This window comes from Lactuca virosa, chromosome 8, assembly GCF_052849685.1.
Source record: "Lactuca virosa cultivar CGN04683 chromosome 8, Lactuca_virosa_CGN04683_v6, whole genome shotgun sequence".
Lineage (NCBI taxonomy): Eukaryota > Viridiplantae > Streptophyta > Magnoliopsida > Asterales > Asteraceae > Lactuca > Lactuca virosa.
This window is the reverse complement of record NC_136433.1, coordinates 274895681-274914333: the sequence shown is the minus strand read 5'-3', so window position 1 is coordinate 274914333 and position 18653 is coordinate 274895681. Positions and strand designations below refer to the sequence as shown.

The following is an 18653-nucleotide window of genomic DNA, read 5'->3' as shown; positions in this document are numbered from 1 at the left end:
ATTAAGGCTAGGACCCAGCAAACTATTTTATAACTTGGAAGAGGGATGCCGTAATCCAAGCTATAAAATATTTGAAGGTAGGTGAATGACGATTCACCAATTTCCACCAAGATAAACGAAATGTATTATTAGGTTTTAATTGGTTTTGAAACTCCTAGATTCTTGTGAGATTCATTGAACTTTTCAAAGGCATGTTTCAATCTCGAGTGTGCCCTTCAAGTTTTGTGACTAGGATGCCGAGGATCACAAAACAAAGTGTGAATAACCATGCAAATATACTTGGTACCCTTAATATTTACCCCTCAATCGATGTGCCGGTTAACCACACACGCTCCACCGATACTATGATAAACATTAAGTTACCCTTTGCCTACCTTGTTAAATCAAGCTAGTGTGCCGGTTAACCACACACGCTCCACTAACTAGCTTAAGCAAAGTGCAAAGTGTAATTTCATGGGTTAGCACCAAATTCACATTTTCCTAAGTAACTAAGAATGGGTATTAATAAGAGTTTAGTTACTTACTATTTATCATTAATACTTTTAATGAAGGGAGAATTATAGTCCTTGTCCTACCTGTTCGGCTAACGACCCTCCACCAGTCAAGGAAGCGGTGGGTGAGAGTGGACACCCGTTAAACTGCCATTTTATAGGCAGTAACCTTATACCCCCCTTATAGACCGGCTTCGTGAATGAGGCCTACTAATGGTAAGACGACTTGCTCTTATACATATAATATATTAAACTTTTAATATTATAATAGTATAAGGGTGTATTTTAGACATTTAAAATACTTGGTGGTTTAATCTATTAATTAAAATATACTCTTAATTTAATTAAATTTAAACCATGTCATTATGGAATTATTAATTCTCTTTTAATTAAACACTTTAATTATCTATTAATAAAGTCCATAAGAGTTAATTGAATTATTCAATAAAAACATCATAATTCCAATTATTAAATTCAAAATTAAAACTATTTAATTAATTGTTTAAGTTATGAACCCAAGAGTTTTAGAATTCAATTCTTTTTTTTTATCATAAAAAAACTTTTTCCAAATTCCAACACTTGAGGGCAAGTTTTGTAACTCTTGAAAACTTTTGGATTCCATAACTTATGGAGTTAAATACTTGTTTTATGATGAAACTTTTCATGTTCCATAACTTAAGAACAAGTTACGGAATTCTTTAAAACATTAAGACTAAGTTTTGTAACTCCATAAAAAACTTTGAATCAATTTTTTTAAAACCTTTTCATATCCATAACTTATGGAGGTTTCAAAAAACTCTTTAGATCAAACTTTTAAAACTAATAAAATAATCATATCATTTTATCTTTTACAAAATTTGACCTAATTCAACTCATATAGCAAATGATTCAAATTTTACAAATAATTAGTTTTTCACAAAAACAAATAAAACATTTGCATCAATATAACAGAAAACAACCCATGGCTCTGATACCACTGTTGGGTTTTTAGCATTCTAACACTCCTATGGTGTACATGCAACCCTATAAACCTTGGATCTATATTTTCTCTATTATACATGCAAATATTAAATATTCCAAGGTTTCATCCTAACTAGCATATTATGAAGCACCTATACTACAAAGTTCTAGTTAGATGACATACCTTTTGATGTAGCTTGATGTCTTCAAGTTTTAAGAGCTTAGCCCCAATAGTGTGGAAGCCTCAAGTGGAATCACAAATCACCAAAACAGCTTGGAAAACCTTTAGAGAATATGGATACTTGGCTCACACTATGAAATCGGTTATTGCCCTCTTTAGTGTATCCACACTAGCCACTAGCATAATTTCATGAACCATAAGACCCTTTATATAGTGTGGAGGATTAGGGTTAAACCCTAATACCCATAACCTTTCATTTCCTAGGATCCATGGGTTAAAGCTCCATGTACTATCCATGAAGACTTAGCCCAACCTAAATGAACTTGGCCCACTACACATATATATATCTAAGAGTCCATATTTAATTAGTTCCTTTTGATCACTTAATTACTTATAAATTAATTCTTGATCAATACTAATTAAATAATATGATTATATATTAATATATTAGAACTTATAATATATTAATATAAATCATAAATATACTATTCTCAAAAGACGATCCATATAAATTGTGTCGGTGAAGTGCAACCCAAATGGACCATGCCGGGTCGGGTCAAGTACATACCAAATATAGTTATGGACTTAGACATTAATCCAACAAGTACAAGCATATGATTCGAAGTTTATATGTTCCTTTTAGTCCTTGGAGGATTAAAAGCGATATCTTTGGCCCCTCGATGATTTTGTTTTGACCTATGTACCGGGGCCGGTCAGAACCAAATTGATGTGTTCAATTAAGTTCTATGTCAAACAAATCGGAAATCGGGAAACAAACTGCTGGACAATAAGTATGGCGTTGTTCCATGTATTTGTCCAGCTGATATCTTGAGAACAGAGGATTATATGATCACTTATCTAAAATGGCACTTCATAGTTCGACAAGGTTTTAAGAGCTACGATTGTTGGTCGATTCCTGAAGTCATACTTGCAACTATAGTTATCAGACTTATCCAAGTGGGAGACTGTTGGATAAGGTGTCTAAGTCCATAACTATATTTGGTATGTACTTGACCCGACCCGGCATGGTCCATTTGGGTTGCACTTCACCGGAACAATTTGTATGGATAGTCTTTTGAGAATAGTATATTTATGATTTATTAATATATTATAAGTTATAATATATTAATATGAAATCATATTATTTAATTAGTATTGATCAAGAATTAATTTGGAATTAATTTAGTGATCAAAAGAGGCTAGTTAAATATGGATTCTAATGGTATGGGCCAATGGATTATTTAGGATGGGTTAAGCTTGCATGGAAGTCCATGGATAGTCCATGGAGTTTTTAACCCATGGATCCTAAGTAAATAAAAGGTCATGGGTATTAGGGTTTACATGGATGTAACCCTAATCCTCCATACTATATAAAGGTGTCACTAGCTCTAGAATTCGGCACTAGTGTGTGAGATAACAAAGGCTAGCCGATTTTTAAGAGTGCATCATATTCTCTCAAGACTTCCAAGTTGTTGTAGTGATTTGTGATTCCACTTGAGGCATTCACATTATTGGTGCTAGGCTCTTAAAGCTCCAAGCAATCAACTACAATAAAAGGTATCTATTTCTATCTAGATTTTTGTTGTATAAGAACCTACAACTGCATGCTAGATAGGGAAATGCTTTGGAAATCAATTTTGCATGTATAATAGAGAAAACATAGTTCCAATGCATTTAGGGTTGTATGTGCACCTTAAGGTTGTTAGGATGCTCCAAAACCCTTCAAATACCCTCCTTGACCGATCCAATGATCACAGGAGTCTGGTCTAGAATGTTGTGTGTGATCTCAGATGAGATGATCTCCCTCATCTGCTCATCCAGCTGCCCGGCTCCCGAGCCCAAGCCTGATCCCTCACCGGTGCCTGAATTGCCACCTGGTCTAGTGCGTAGTGTCACCATACTGAAAATACACCATAACAAACATCAGTATACACATCATAACTCAAGGGATCTAACATACTACAAGTTTCCTGGATTTATCTCAGTCTTCCTTGATTTAAGTATGGATCCTCTGCTTTTAGTAGTACGGGCCCATACTACCTTCCACATATATCTGTACTTTCCTCAAGAACTTCCTCAACTCCACCAAGTCCCTTCTACTACTACTGTTGATCTCATGCTAAACTCATCCTAGGCTTGTCCTAGGGTAATCACCAACCCACTCTCCGCTATCAGCTGCATAAGAAGTCCCTGCTATCTCCCCCTAACTAGCTCGTGAATACTATTACATATCACTAAGACTAGATAATTCTTCGAATGAGAGATCCTACCCTACAACGGTTGGACTCAAACAAGAGCTGCGCAATAGAGCTAGACCTAACCTTCTGAAATTATTTAGTCCTCGCAATATGTAACTTAACCTATTCATTTACTAGTTAGTAAAAGATAACTGGAACTCCTAAAAGCACAAAGCAAGCAGCATTCGAGCATCGAGTAACATAATCAAGCATATCTCATTCAGGCCATGACTGACTAATCTGTACTAGCATGTGGTTCATAAAGCTGAGATACATATAACAGGCACATAAGACATCCTTCCTAGCTCGTTAGTCCTAATCTAGAATGCAACTCTCATAAAGCTGATACACATATAATAGGCACATAAGGCATCCTTCCTAGATCCTTAGTCCTAATATAGCATGCAGTTCTCATAAACATATCATAATATAAACTTGTATGGGTAATTTGGGAGTACTTACTTGAGCTCGGCTGATTGCATGCACCACATGTAGCACCCAATTTCTGGTACGCATTTAATTCAAGCATTTTTATGTTTTTCTCTGGGACTCGACGAGTCAAAGGACCCACTCGTCGAGTAGAGTCGAGATCCGCAGACATCTTAAGTGACCTACTCGACGAGTCGGAAGATGGACTCGGCGAGTAGGCGCTGTGAGAGTAAAACCCTAAATCTGAGGGTTTGCACCCTATATAAACACCTTAACTCAGCCTCCCTTGTCCCTAACACTCCCTTAGAGCTGGATATCGAAACCCTAGCCGTTTGTGTGTGTGTTAAGGCCATTTTTGTGTTCTTGGTTGGTTTGTGAAGCTTGGAAGGAAAGAGGAAGCTTGGGATTTCGAGTTGGGACTTGTAGATTCAGATACCTTACTTCATCTTCAGCTTAAGCAAGGTAAATGCCCCCTGTTTTGGTCTTCCTTTTTGATTGCTCATCTTTAGGGCTTAGATTCATGGTGCAAATAGGGCTTCTTAAGCCATTTTCGGATTTGTAAGGTGATTCATGGGATTCTACTTCCAGATCTGAGTCAAGGGGTCTCATGGCATAAAGGTGCCAACTCTATGGCCATGAGAGCCCCATGCACATTGTAGAGCACCTTCTATGGACTTTTGAGCTAAAAACCCCATGCATGTGCATCAAGTTTGGAACTTTACGTATAAAATGGACATTAGGAGGCCAGATCTATGGTTTTGGTGTGTTAAATCCCATTTAGATCGACTGTATAGAAATGGTCAAGGTTGGACTCGGCGAGTCGTTCTTGGGACTCGGCGATTCGGTGCGCTTTCAGCCATCTTAAACCCTTCTGCGTTGGTCAGTTGTTAAAAGAGGGAGTCCCATAGCTGTTTAGACGTGTTGGGAGACCTGGAGTTCATGGGACTCGACGAGTGCTAGAACAGACTCGGCGAGTCCAAGGCAATCTCCTTATAGTTGAAGATGAACTCGACGAGTTGTTCATACAACTCGGCGAGTCGGATGAAGGTTGATTCGAGGTTCGTATAGAAGGAGAACTCGTCGAGTCATTCCTAAACTCGACGAGTAGAGTCGTAGATGAAGCCAGTTAAAAGGATTGGGACTCGACGAGTTGGCAACCCAACTCGGCGAGTCAGGTCAACTGGAAGTTGACTTTGACTTTGACTTTGACTTTGAATTTGACTTTGACTTGGATTTGGTCAGGGGTAAAACAGTCATTTTACCCTAAAAGTAGATATCAAATTCTGACTAAGTGTTTTGTGGGGATAATAGTCGGAGGATTTCCGGAGCAGCCGCAGACAGAGATTTCCCGAGCAAGTTATCAGCAGCTACTCGTGCGAGGTGAGTTACCTTCCAGTAGTGGTGGGTCTACGGCCACAATGCCGGCCCACCAGTAGGTTTTGTATGATAGATGATTGTCTTTGTGATATTCATCTAGGTTTGCTACTACATGTTATGTTATGTGCTAGTATGATATGATGTTAGCAGTAGGGGAGATAGTCCCCAAGATTTCCGGTCGATAGGGCCGAAGGGGGGGGGGGGGTAGTCATACCCAGTCATGCTAGATAGAATGTGATTATGTGTACATGTTATGTAGTAGTAGTAGTGGGGTGAAATAGTCCCCCGTATCCGGTCGAGAGGACCGAAGGGGAGGCCAGCACCCAGATATGTTAGGCAGTACCCGGTCGAGAGGATCGAAGGGGAGGCCAGCACCCGGATATGCTAGGCGGCATCCAGTCGAGAGGACCGAAGGGGTAGGTCGGGCACCCAGATATGTCTGACAGTATATGTTTGTTATGTGATTGTATGGCATGCGGTACGATGGGGGAACTCACTAAGCTTCGTGCTTATAGTTTATAGTTTTGGTTTCAGGTACCTCTTCAGCAAAGGGGAAGGAGCTGGCGCGGTAGCCGCACATCATACACACTCGCTTAGATTTCCGCACTCGAGATATTCTGGGATTGTACTCTGACATGATACTATTTTATGACTTGGGTTTTCAGACATGATATATGGATTACGGAATGATATCTTTTATGTGGTTTTCTTATGAATGCTTTTATAATTAGTTAATTAAAATGAAATTTTTGGACTCGAAATTTTGGGGATGTTACAAGTTGGTATCAGAGCCCTGGTTTGAGGGATTCGGACACACCCTCGGGGGTGTCTGGACTCAAATCGAGGGATTAAAAGCTTTTTACAAGAAAATGGTTTTCTAAAAGATAAGTTAAAGGAGTTTTGAGCAAGAACGAAGTGTGTGATGTGCGCGACCGGCCGAGCTCAAGTAAATTTTTCCCCAAAGTACCCATACAAGTTTATATTATGATTATCAGTTCAGTTTCAGTAGAACAGCATGCTAGAATAGGGCTAAGGATCTAGGAGGATGCCTTATGTGCCTGCTATATGTGTTTCAGCTTTATTAGAATTGCATGCTAGTATTGAGTAGACAGTAGTAGGATAGCCTGTTTAGGTTATGCCTGATAGTATGAGCTTAGCATTGTATGCTAGTACAGTTTCTTGTTATGAGGATAGATATGTTTGAGTAGTTTCCTGTGTCTGAATGTTGCTTGCTTTGTGCTTTGTGGGACTCTGAGTGATGGGAGTTAGCCATTAGGTGAATACGTCACATCACATGTGATCAGGATTGAATAATCTCAGAGTGCTGGATTTGGCCCTATTGCGCAGCTTTCGTTTGAGTCTAACCGTTGTAGGGACGAGTCTTTTACTCGAACGATTATCCGAGCCTCGTCACATGTGATGGTATCCAGGTAATGGCTAATTGGCATTACAAGGAGGCCTTCAACAGTTGAGGACTGGATTGGGTGGAGTCAGGGATTTCCCTAGGGTAAGCCTAGGATGAGAGTAGCAGAGATCAGTAGCAGTAGAAGTGACTTGGTGGAGTCGAGGCAGTACTTGAGGAAAGTACGGATAGATGTGGAAGGTAGTATGGGCCCGTACTACTGAAAGCAGAGGATCCGTACTTAAGTCAAGGAAGGCTGAGGCAAGACCGGGGAACTTGTGATGAGTGTGATCCCTCTAGATGTGGTAGTATCACTGACGGTTGTCATTATATATTGCAGAATGGTGGTCCTACGTCCGAGGCCAGCAGTTGGCAGTTCAGAAGAGGAATCGGGTTCGGGCTCAGGTTCCGAACCAGTGGATGAGAGGCTGCGCGAGTTTATCGCATCCGAGATCACTAGAGGCATCCTTGATGCAACCGCGGTCATCTTTGGGTCGATCAACGAAGGGATTGTCGAGCTGATGGAGGATCGCCTCCGGGAATTCAGGAGCGACATGGCGATCAGCCAGTCGGGATCACGCACACTGTCCTTTAAGGACTTCAGGGGCAGTGGTGCGCCGGATTTCCATGGGGCGAAGGATCCCATTGTGGCCATACGGTGGATTGCAGACATTGAGTCTGCACAGTTGACCAGCTTCTGCCCTGAGGGGTCGAAGGTGAGATATGCAGCAGGATGCTTGAGAGATAGGGCCAGGGATTGGTGGGAGTCGGTTGGTGACTCTCTGGGAGCCTCGTCTGTTGAGGCTATGGCATGGCCGGACTTTGTGACCCGGTTCAGGAGTCAGTTCGCGCTAGCTGTGGAGCTTCAGCAACTGGCCAGGGAGTTTTTGGATATGAGACAGACTACGGAGACCGTGGCGAAGATCACCGCCAAGTTCCGGGAGAGGGCGTTGTTGGTGCCCCAGTATACGGGAGATGAGGATATGAGGAGAACCCGCTACCATGACATGCTACGAGCTGACATTCGGGGGCATGTTAGTTTTTCAGCTTGCCCTACCCTGGATTCCATGATTGCCAGGGCAAGGGAGAGGGAGATTGATCTGGAGCATATCTGGAAGAGGAAGGTAGAGGAGGGACAGACGACTGGGGCTTCGGGGAAGAAGCCCAAGGGATCAGACGCTGGGCCAAAAGGCCAGCAGGGTCGAGACCGCTGCAGGAAATGCGGCAAATCACATGAGGGAGCATGCATGTTGGGATCGTCGGGCTGCTACAAGTGCGGCAAGGCGGGGCACTTCAGCAGGGATTGTACTGCCCCTGCACTCACTATTCAGACATCTGAGTTGCTGTGTTTCCACTGCAACCAGAGGGGCCACAAAAAGGCCAATTACCCCCAGTTGACAGCAGCAGCGCCAGTGAAGGCGCCAGCTCCAGCGACCCTGCGGATTACTGATGGCCGGCAGGGCAAGGCAGAGGCTCCAGTGGTGAGGAGCCGGGCTTTCCAGTTGACTACCGAGGAGGCACGCGCCGCACCCGATGTGGTGACGGGTATGATTCTTTCCCTCTGATTTATTTATATGATGTTTATGATATTGATATGTGCTCTGTTTAGGATCGTTCCATGTGAACGGTATCCCAGTTCAGGTATTGTTTGATTCGGGTGTTACCCGATCGTTTGTTTCTCTTGCACTCAGCAAGAGGTTTCCCGAGTCTTCGGGCATGTTGGTTTCCCGAGGTTTCCCGAGTCTTCGGGCATGTTTTATTATGAATGCTTTTATAATTAATTAATTAAAATGAAATTTTTGGACTCGAAATTTTGGGGCTGTTACACCACACCCTTTTTCTCTTTTCAAAGTTCTTTTCTCTTTTCAAAATTCTTTTTGCAAAAATGATTTTCTTTTGAAAATATTCATACCAAGTCCCTAGTTTAAGTTCAGACACACCCGAAAGTGTGCCCGAACCCCTCAAACCAAGGCTCTGATACCAACTTGAAACATCCCAAAAATACGGTCCAAAAATTTTGTTTTTAATTATTAATAAAACCATAGTTATCCACAACACATGTCATAATATCTCAAACATCATATCAATGTGTATCAAAATATCATAGTATAAACATCCCAGGCTGAACAAATGGTGTGTGCACTGCAGTCATCCCGAGCTCTTCCTCTTGCTACCGGAAGTACCTGAAACCAAAACTGAAAATTGTAAGCACAAAGCTTAGTGATTCTCCCCAAACTACCACATAACATACACATATACCATGCAACTAAGAGATACAGGCCCCGCCCACACTCATGGAGATACGGGCCCCGCCCACACTCTACTAACTGGGAGATACGGGCCCCGCCCACACTCCGCTGACTATGAGATACGGTCCTGCCCAGACTCAGCTACTATGAGATACGGGCCCCGCCCACACTCAGCTACTATGAGATACGGGCCCCGCCCACACTCAGCTACTAAACATACATACAAGTATCACATATACAACAAGTATAACTAAATCTATCAATCTGTCATATATCCATACTCAAACTAAGCTATGAGATACGGGCCCCGCCCACACTCGGCTAACTGGAAGATACGGGCCTCGCCCATACTCGGCTACTAATCATGCATATATGGGCCAGCCTTAGTGCCTTAGACACGTTCTACTGGAGGAAAACTCACCTCGCAAGGCTGACTGCTGAAATCTCGAGTGAGGAATCTCTGACGACTGCTCCCATAACTCCCCGGCTATTATTATCACAATAACACTTATTCAAAACCTGATAATTCTCCTTAGGGTAAAATAACCATTTTACCCCTGGTCAAAGTCAATGCTTTGGTCAAAGTCAACCTTCTGGTTGACCAAACTCGTCAAGTTGCTCCATCAACTCGTCGAGTTCTAGAACCTGAAATCGCGATCTAACTCGTCGAGTCTCCCCCCCCCCCCCCGACTCGTCGAGTTCCCAGGCTACTCATAGTCGCGATCTACCGAATCAACTCGTCGAGTCCCTTCACTGACTCATCGAGTTCTACCTTAAGCTAAAACGGGACAAACCAACTCAACTCGTCGAGTCCCTCTATGTACTCGCCGAGTTCCTCTGTCTGATTGATCCATCTCAATGGATTAAGCTCCTACCATTCATATCCAAACTCTATACTTCATCTACACACTGGGAATACACTTTTAAGGGTAAAGTTTCCAACTTTACCCGCTATTAGTCCTTCTTAGTGGGTTTAGCTCAAACCCTATCTCTCTAGAACATAGATCTTGGTCCACATGCCATAATACTCTAAACCAAAGCACATTATACTAGATCTAGGCCTTGAACATCAGTTGGACACGTAAAGTTCCTAGATTTCCTTCCATGCATGGCCTTTTAGGGCTAAAAAGGCCATAATAACGTTTTTATGCTTGCATGGGGCTTCCATGGTCATAAAGTTTACACCTTTATGCCATGGAACCCCTTCTAGATCCCAGATCTGAAATGTAAGTCACTTGGGACGTCCAAATCCCAAAGACCAAGGTTCTTGAACCAAAACCCTCATAAAAATGGAAGTAAGTAGATCTAATGAATGAATGATCAAGTTAGAGACTTGATTACCAGAAAGTATAGCAAATAATGTGTAGTTTTTGGATCTACTCCTTCCCTCTTGAGCCCTCTATCTTCTTCTTCTTCCACAAGCAGGAACTAGGCGTTACATAGAGTCATCAAGATAGAAGCTTTATACCTCCAATAAGCTGGAAAGAGTGAATAACCTCTAGATCTACAAGCTCCCACTTGATCAATGCTCTTCTACAAGTCTCCTTATTCTTCAAAGAGTACCACACACACAAGGTTCAATCTCTTGAGAAATGGGTTAAGGTTTTGAGATATAGCTCAAAAGAGGCAATGAAGGCTAATAAGGTGAAAGCTTTGGGGACATAAGGTGTTTAAATAGGGTGATAACCTTAAAAATTAGTGTTTCCCCTAACTGACATACGCCTTACGTACGAATGGGTACGCCCAGCTTACCAGTGGGCTACTCCGTCTCATGCAATTCATCGAAGTACGCACGACGTACCTTATGTATGCCCAGCGTACTAGGTTCCTTAAGGCAACAATAAAGAAAGTAAGATGCTAAGAGTTTACCTGACATATCGGGCGTTACAAAGTGAAAACTACGAACAAGCTTTCTCATTGATGTCCTTGTCACATCAGATTAGTAACCAGTTAGGATCCACTACGATCGATCGCAATTGTTCGTAATAAAAGAAACATGTCATTTCAGTTTGCAGTAGTTTCGTAACGACTGAATCCACCCTTTAGTTTTCTAAAAAATGAAATAGTGTCCATTGGAATTACGACCAGTGTTACATCATCTTCAAATAGAACGAGGCTAAAGTAGAGTTTCATCTAATCACGAGAAGAATGACTAGAATCAAAAACTAGACTTGGTAGAATCTTGTCATTAGAGAGAATCAAAGTAAAAAAAAAAATTGGAAATCTTGTGATATCAAAATTATTTGATATGAGAGTGATATGATACTAGGAAATGATTCTACTCCTCCACAGTCATGAGAGACTAAGAAGTGTTTGTATGGTTTCCCGTTGAATTACAATCGTCAACTTGTTAAGAAGTCACGAAGGGCTACTTTTCATAAGGCTAAATTGGTAGGTTTTGTTTCTAATCATATTTGCAACTTAAAATAAGTGCAATAATACGAAAGAAAACACTTGATTGATCAGTGTAATCAAATTCAAGTAATCATAGGCTTTGAGTGATATTTAAGTAACAAGGTAGAAAGTAATGTTCAATCAGAAATCTCACAATAAGAAAAAGAAAATTGAACCTATATGGCAAAAATGATCTGGAATCAATTGATTTCATTAAGGTTTGTCATCATTAAAAATTGTGAGATTTTGAACATTGGGAAGATCCGTAAATTCGAGAGCTAAAACTAGAACAATTTGGTGATAATAATGTTAAGATCATAAATACATAGTTTTGGCACACCTATATTCTAGTTGTTTCTGACAAGAGATGTCTTCGGATATGTGTCATAGTGTGTGCAAAGTGAAATAAATATGAGATAAGAAGATGGACAACGAGTTTCTCACAATTTCATGGTGACAATGAAATTGATCATAAAAACGATCTTCGAAAAACATAATCCCAAGTTGGTATAGACTCGGAATGTCAAGGGTTAATAAAAATCATGGTTGAATAATCCGTCAATTCATTTTGATAAATGGATATTTTGGGTTTCACAAAGATCATGGGAAGAATGACCTCAAAATCATGAACACATAATTTTAATAACCTTAGACCATATACATGAATCATCAAGGGTTATTGTGAAGTCAATGTGAGATATGAACGAAAGAAATTGATGAAATGTGAAGGTTACATCCTAGAACATATTAATGTTCAACAAAATAAAATTATTTTTGGATTTTTGAAAATTTTATAAAAGATAAAATATTTTTGGATTATTGAAAATTTTATAAAAGAGAAAACATTTTTGGATTTTTGAAAATTTTATAAAAGAACAAATATTTTTGGATTTTGAAAATTTTATAAAAATTTGAAAACAGAATACGACTCGTTGCGATCGATCGCAACCGGTCGCAGTTGAACAGTAAACATTATAACTACGAACAAAGAAAATTTACCCGTTCCAGTTAGTCGCAATTGAACAGTTACCGTTCGCAGTATCATTCTATTGCGATCCAATATGACTGATCGCAGTCAGTCGCAATTAAACAATAACTTTTTGCATCCTTATTTTGCGATAGAAATCGTAACCAAATCTACCTCCATCATACCCAATCCTTGAAGAATGCGATTAAAAGATGCTTCAGGTAAGGCTGTGGTAAAAACATCTGCTAATTGATCTACAGAACGAACAAAATGCACTTCAACATTCCTATCTTCAACACGGTCTTTGAAAAAGTGATATCGTAATGCGATATGTTTGTCTTTGAATGTTGAACCGGATTATGACCAATACGAATCACACTTTCAGAATCACAATATAAGGGAATTATTTTCACGCTTAAACCATAATCCCTCAACTGACTTTGAATCCAGATTATTTGTGATGTACAAGATGTAGCTACAATGTATTCGGCTTCAGCTGTGGATAAGAGAATGCACGTTTGTTTCTTTGATTGACAACTTACTAATTTCCCATCCAAGAATCTACAACCACCTATAGTACTTTTCCTATCAAGATCACATCCTCTAAGATCAACATCCGAATAGGCTTGCACAAAGAACCTAGTGTTAGTTGGATACCATAAACCCGAAGATGTTGTTCTTCGTAGATATATGAAAATGTTCTTCACTGTTGTCATGTGTTGTTCCCTTGGATTTGCTTGATATCTGGCACAACAGCAAACAACATACATAATGTCAGGCCTATTTGGCTTTAAGTAAAGTAGAGAATCAATCATTTGTCGATATAAAGTAAGATCAACAACAGGCTTATCAAGCGACGGAGTGAGTTTCGTTCCAAACATCATCGAAGTCTTGACCTTTGACTCATCAGTTATACCGAAATTTGTAAGCAATACCTTTGTAAACGCCTTATGTTTATGAAAATCCCCTCTTTGCTTTGTCTTATATTCAATTCAATAAAGAAGTTAATTGGACATATAAAGCTCATCTCAAATTTAGTTTCCATTACTTTTCGGAAATCAGCTGTAAGTTGAGAATTTGTTGATCCGAAAATAATATCATCAACATAAATTTGGACAATTATCAAATGTTCACTTTCCTTTTTTCAAAAGAAAGTGGGTTCAACAGAACCTTGTTTAAACTTAGACTGTTTAAGAAAACAAGTTAGAGTTTCATGTCATGCACGAGGAGCTTGTTTCAATCCATACACTGCTTTTTCAAGTATATACCACTGATCAGGATACTTTTCATTGATAAAACTTGATCGTTGTTCACAATAGACTATTTCTTCCAATTCACCATTGAGAAATTCACACTTCACATCCATTTGAAATACTTCAAAAAAAATTAAGCAGCATATGCCAGAAAAATGCAAACTGATTCCAATCTGGTCACTGGTGTGAATGTCTCTTTGTAGTCAATGTCTTATTCTTGACAATAACCTTTCACAACAAGACATGCTTTGTTGCGAACAATATTGTCTTCTTTATCAAGTTTGTTGCAAAAAATCCACTTTAAGCCGACGACAGAAGCATTTGGAGGTGTTGGAATTAATCACCAAACTTTGTTTCTTTAAATTTCATTCATTTCTACTTGCATTGTTTCTACCCAATCAGAATGACAAGTGCAGTTTTTACTGTTTTTGGTTCAATTTTTGATATGAATGAGTTGAACATGCAAAATTCTTGATTCGCAATGAGTAATGCTTGTTTTTTAAACCGGAAATATACCATCTTTGTTGTACACCAGATTGAGACAGATTTGTCTCATTATGTAGATAAAAATAAAACGATCTCCATAATATATTTGATTGTAATGATGAGAATTTTATAATGATATAATTTGTTAAAAGTAAAATCCATGTATTTTTATCTATTTGTAACAAACTAAGTTCATACATTGCAAAAATAATGACAACCAAACAAACAGACAAATTATGTAACTAAAATCTATCGTATAGGTAATTTGTTTGTACACATCTTTTGTGACTTGGACAAATTTTCATCAAAGAAATATAAAAACATTAATGTTGCTCTTGAATATTTATTGGGAGAGTGCGGAGTCCCATTTGGGTTTGAGGCGCATTTCGAATTTGGAAATATGAAGCATTTGAAACACAACTGAAGTAATATTAGGCCCAGTCTCTTCAGCCCACTACTTGCATATACATCGGGCTTCATGGTTGTGGGCTTCCGGTTTCCTATCGCAAAAACCAAACAGGTGGTTTCATTTTCCCTAAAGATTAAAAAAAAAGACAAAACAAAATAAAACAAATAAAAAAAGATGAAAAGTACTATTAAGTAAAGATTTGGTAATATTTGTGCAATATTGTACTTAACAGTTAACTCCTATCATTAAATCATAAAAAATCTGCAACTACAAAAATCTTCAAAAATTTGTATTTGGATAAATAAAAGAAGTAAATGCAACAAAATAACAATACACTTTCATTGATTATGTTTCTTTATAAGAAAAAAAATCAAAGTACAATGTTATAATTGGGATAGTACAATGCTTTAATAAGGAAATAAAAAAGAAAATAAAATTTTGAAAGTACAATGTTGTAGTAGAGAGAAATGAAAGTAGAATGCTATAATAATAATAATACAAAATTAAATGAAAGCAGGTTGCTATTTCTTGAACTCATGTGGCTACTCTTTATCGAAATCTAAGTACATCCTATATGCATCTCGATCAGAAGAATAATAAGCCTTCACCAAAGTATCGATTTGGAAACCGAGTTTCTTGTAAAGATGCATTGCTGGAGTTCTTAATGGATCCACATGAAGTGATACACGGTGTATACGTTTACTTCTGCATTTCTCTATTGCTTCTTTCAATAGTGCATCTCCATGCCCTTGTCTCCTATAATTCTCCTTCACTAGTTTTTATCGGTAAATAAAACAAAAAATTGAAAAAAAAAAATCAAAATTCGAAATGTCATAAATTTAGGTAAAACAAAGCAATACACAGTACAACCTGTCATGTCATGCATCCGTATACGCACTGCATGACATGACATGACAGTAGAACTTCTACTGTACGTTTAACTAGGACCGATGTCGGTACGACAAAGATTGTAATCTTTTGTCCCACCCAAAAAGGTGGAAAAATGACTTACTTTGAAACTCTCATATGTGCAAAAGAAGTGAATGCCTTCCTTATCCTCATCATCGGAAATAGGCATAGAAAAATTGTTTAGTCTCGTACTCTCGTCCTTTCTAATCGAATCCTCTCTCGTCTAACAAACACAACACACGTTATAGATAAGGACGAGGAGGTCATTTACGTCTTTTTGCACAAACGAGAGATCAAATTTTCAAATTTTGTCCCAATGACATTTGTCAGTGCGCACCAAACGCAGTACAATGCATACCAAACTCAGTAGAAAACCGTCATGTCATGTCAAGTCATGCCATTTGTAACAAAAGTGGCCTTAAAGAACTATGGATTTTTACTGATTATGAGTAGTCTAAAATCCTACAGACAATTCGGCTAATTTGAAAACAAGTATACTAACTGTTTCTTGAAAAAATCTTTTGGTTTGAATAATATTAGCAATTCTGACACTCAAATAGCTTATCCAAGTTTGCTTTTACTTTGATAAAGGATTATAACATTATCTAATTTCATGAACTTTTCCATTCCCCTTCTTCCATGGTTAAACTTTTCATAAAAATTGTTTCTTGAAAATTTTTTTTGATAAGATCGGTTAAAAAACTCAACAAGCTATGCAACACCCATATCAATTTCAAATTCCCCCTAATCTATGCAAAGCATATCCACATGTTGATGTCTATATATGTTATAAAAACAATCGATTTGGATGCAGAGACGTAAGGTAGATGATGAAAAAAATGGGAATTTCGAATGATACCTGCGAGTTTAGTGATAATGGCACAAAGTGAAGAAGGACATGAATACATGACATAGCCAGCAAGGTCGCCATTAATTTCCAAGTAGATTAAACCGCTGTTCTTCTTCTTGAGTTCATCATCGAACGATCGAGCGAGTGATTCGTGCTTGGGGAAAATCTTCTTCTCTAGTCTTACTATTTCATCGACTACCTTAGCCCAGCTGGTTGACTTTCTATGGAGTTCAGTTAAAACAATGGAACTATCCGCCATGTATTTGTGAATTTACACCACCGGCCACCGCCCACGGTGTAGTCCGTACGATACCCTACCCGAAATTCTCAAAGGTGGAAACAAACCGGTTTCCTCCCCCCATTTACCCGCCCCATTATAGTTTTTACTCGTTTATAAATGTTTGACAAAACTGTAAAAATAGACCTTACGGTTTACTATGTTTTCCATGTATAAATGTTAGAAAATTTGGATTCTCCCTTGAAAAACTAAATTGTTATCAGGATATTTTTTAATGTCTTTTTCTATTTATAAAGTTTTATTAAATATAATCTCTTTCTTTCCCTCCTCAAAAAAAAATAAAAAATAAAAAAAAAGCACTAAGATTAAAACATAGTTACTCCTTTACAACCTCCACTCTTTCATTGTCGGTAAAGCCCCTTGAAACACCATAATACACTATAAAAATAGTCTTCAAAAAGGAATCTTTCACCACTCTAACAATTATTTGTCTAACGAAGTCATTTGTCCCATGAGTCACCTTACTCCAAGCCTTCCTCCCTTCCCCAAACCTCGAATACGAAGCTTTGTTCTGAAAACCAACAAAAACGCCAACGTTGGTGCAGTCATTCCGTACTGAAAAGAAGAAGCTATAAGGACAAAAATCTCTGGCAACAGTGCCAGATAAACATTGTGTTGTAACTAGCTACAACCGTCTCTACTAACGTAAACGCAGTCGTCGTGTTTGTAAAGCAGTTTACTCTATTTCATACGCCTCTCTTTAATGGCATCTGCCTAATCGGGATTCGCTCGAAGAATTGAGACGAAGGTTAAGGGTTTTTCTGGAGGACGAGGATTGGAGGTTTGTGAAAAGAGGGTTTTGATGGGAATTTTAAGGGTTTTGGAGGGGTAAACCTTGATGAAGAAGGCGATGATGACGATGATAGAGATGAAAGCGTTTAAAACTGAGACTTGGGAGTTATAATGGATTGAAATTCGGGTTAGGATTTGGGTAAATTGGAAGATCAAGGACATGTTTGGAGAGGAGTTTGAGATAAGTAGAGTGGAAGGTAATTAACAGTGGGGGGGGGGGGGGGGGGGGGGAGGTGGGTACATATATTGTGGGTCGTCTTTTATTTTATTTTTTAATTATTATATATAAAAATAAATATTAAAAATGTAAAAATAAAAATAAAAGGTTATAACAATCATTTCAATTTTGGAAGTGACCATATCCACATACAAATAAGCTCACAAAGTCCACCAATCCAATTTTTTAAGGGTTTGGATCTTTTTCCTAAAATAAAAATACATATCATTAGGACCATTTTTGCAGTTTTGTCTAAATTTTCAATATAAATAAGACAAATACATAAATGGTCCCTATAGTATGGCGAAATAGGCACATATAGTCCAACTTCAAGAAAATGGACAAAGTCAGTCCTTGTGTTTTTTTTGATATTACATAAAAGGTCCCTCCGTCAGTCGGCGTCAATAAATTATCGTCAAATGTCCCTCACACGCACAACATGTAAGGGTAATCGTTCATTAATGAGGTTAGTTCATTTCACTTATTTAAAGCCTATATAATACCGTACTTTCTATTCCACATCTCTCTTTGTTCTCCAACTCTATCTTTCTTCTCTAAAAGTTACGAAAAAATCTTCCTTTCAAGAACACAAAAAAATGACGATTGTCATTTGCTTCTACAGTCGAGGCGCTATAATTTTGACATCGTGGACCGACAACAACCCATGTCGAAGGTTTTGGACCTACTCGAAATCTAGATCATAGTGCACATTCATTAGATGGGTTAACCTACCAATGTGTCATAGATCCATG

At 38.6% G+C, this 18653-nt stretch overlaps 1 protein-coding gene across 1 annotated transcript; it reads right to left on the bottom strand.

The window, feature by feature from the left end:
* Positions 1 to 15224: 15224 nt before the first annotated feature.
* Positions 15225 to 17869, bottom strand: LOC145128370 (uncharacterized). Its single transcript, XM_079063169.1, has 2 exons — positions 16604 to 17869; positions 15225 to 15607 (listed from the first exon to the last, which is right to left on the bottom strand). The coding sequence occupies exons 1-2, from the start codon at positions 16851 to 16853 to the stop codon at positions 15378 to 15380; spliced, it is 480 nt and encodes a 159-aa protein (XP_078919295.1). The 5' UTR covers positions 16854 to 17869; the 3' UTR covers positions 15225 to 15377.
* Between the last annotated feature and the right edge of the window lie 784 nt (positions 17870 to 18653).

What these genes read in the sequence shown, in the direction of transcription:
- LOC145128370 (XM_079063169.1), bottom strand. Translation starts at nt 16,853, where the DNA reads ATGGCGGATAGTTCCATTGTTTTAACTGAACTCCATAGAAAGTCAACC. An exon ending in CATTATCACTAAACTCGCAG is followed by an intron (nt 15,608 to 16,603) that starts GTATCATTCGAA and finishes GATAAAAACTAG; the next exon opens with TGAAGGAGAATTATAGGAGA.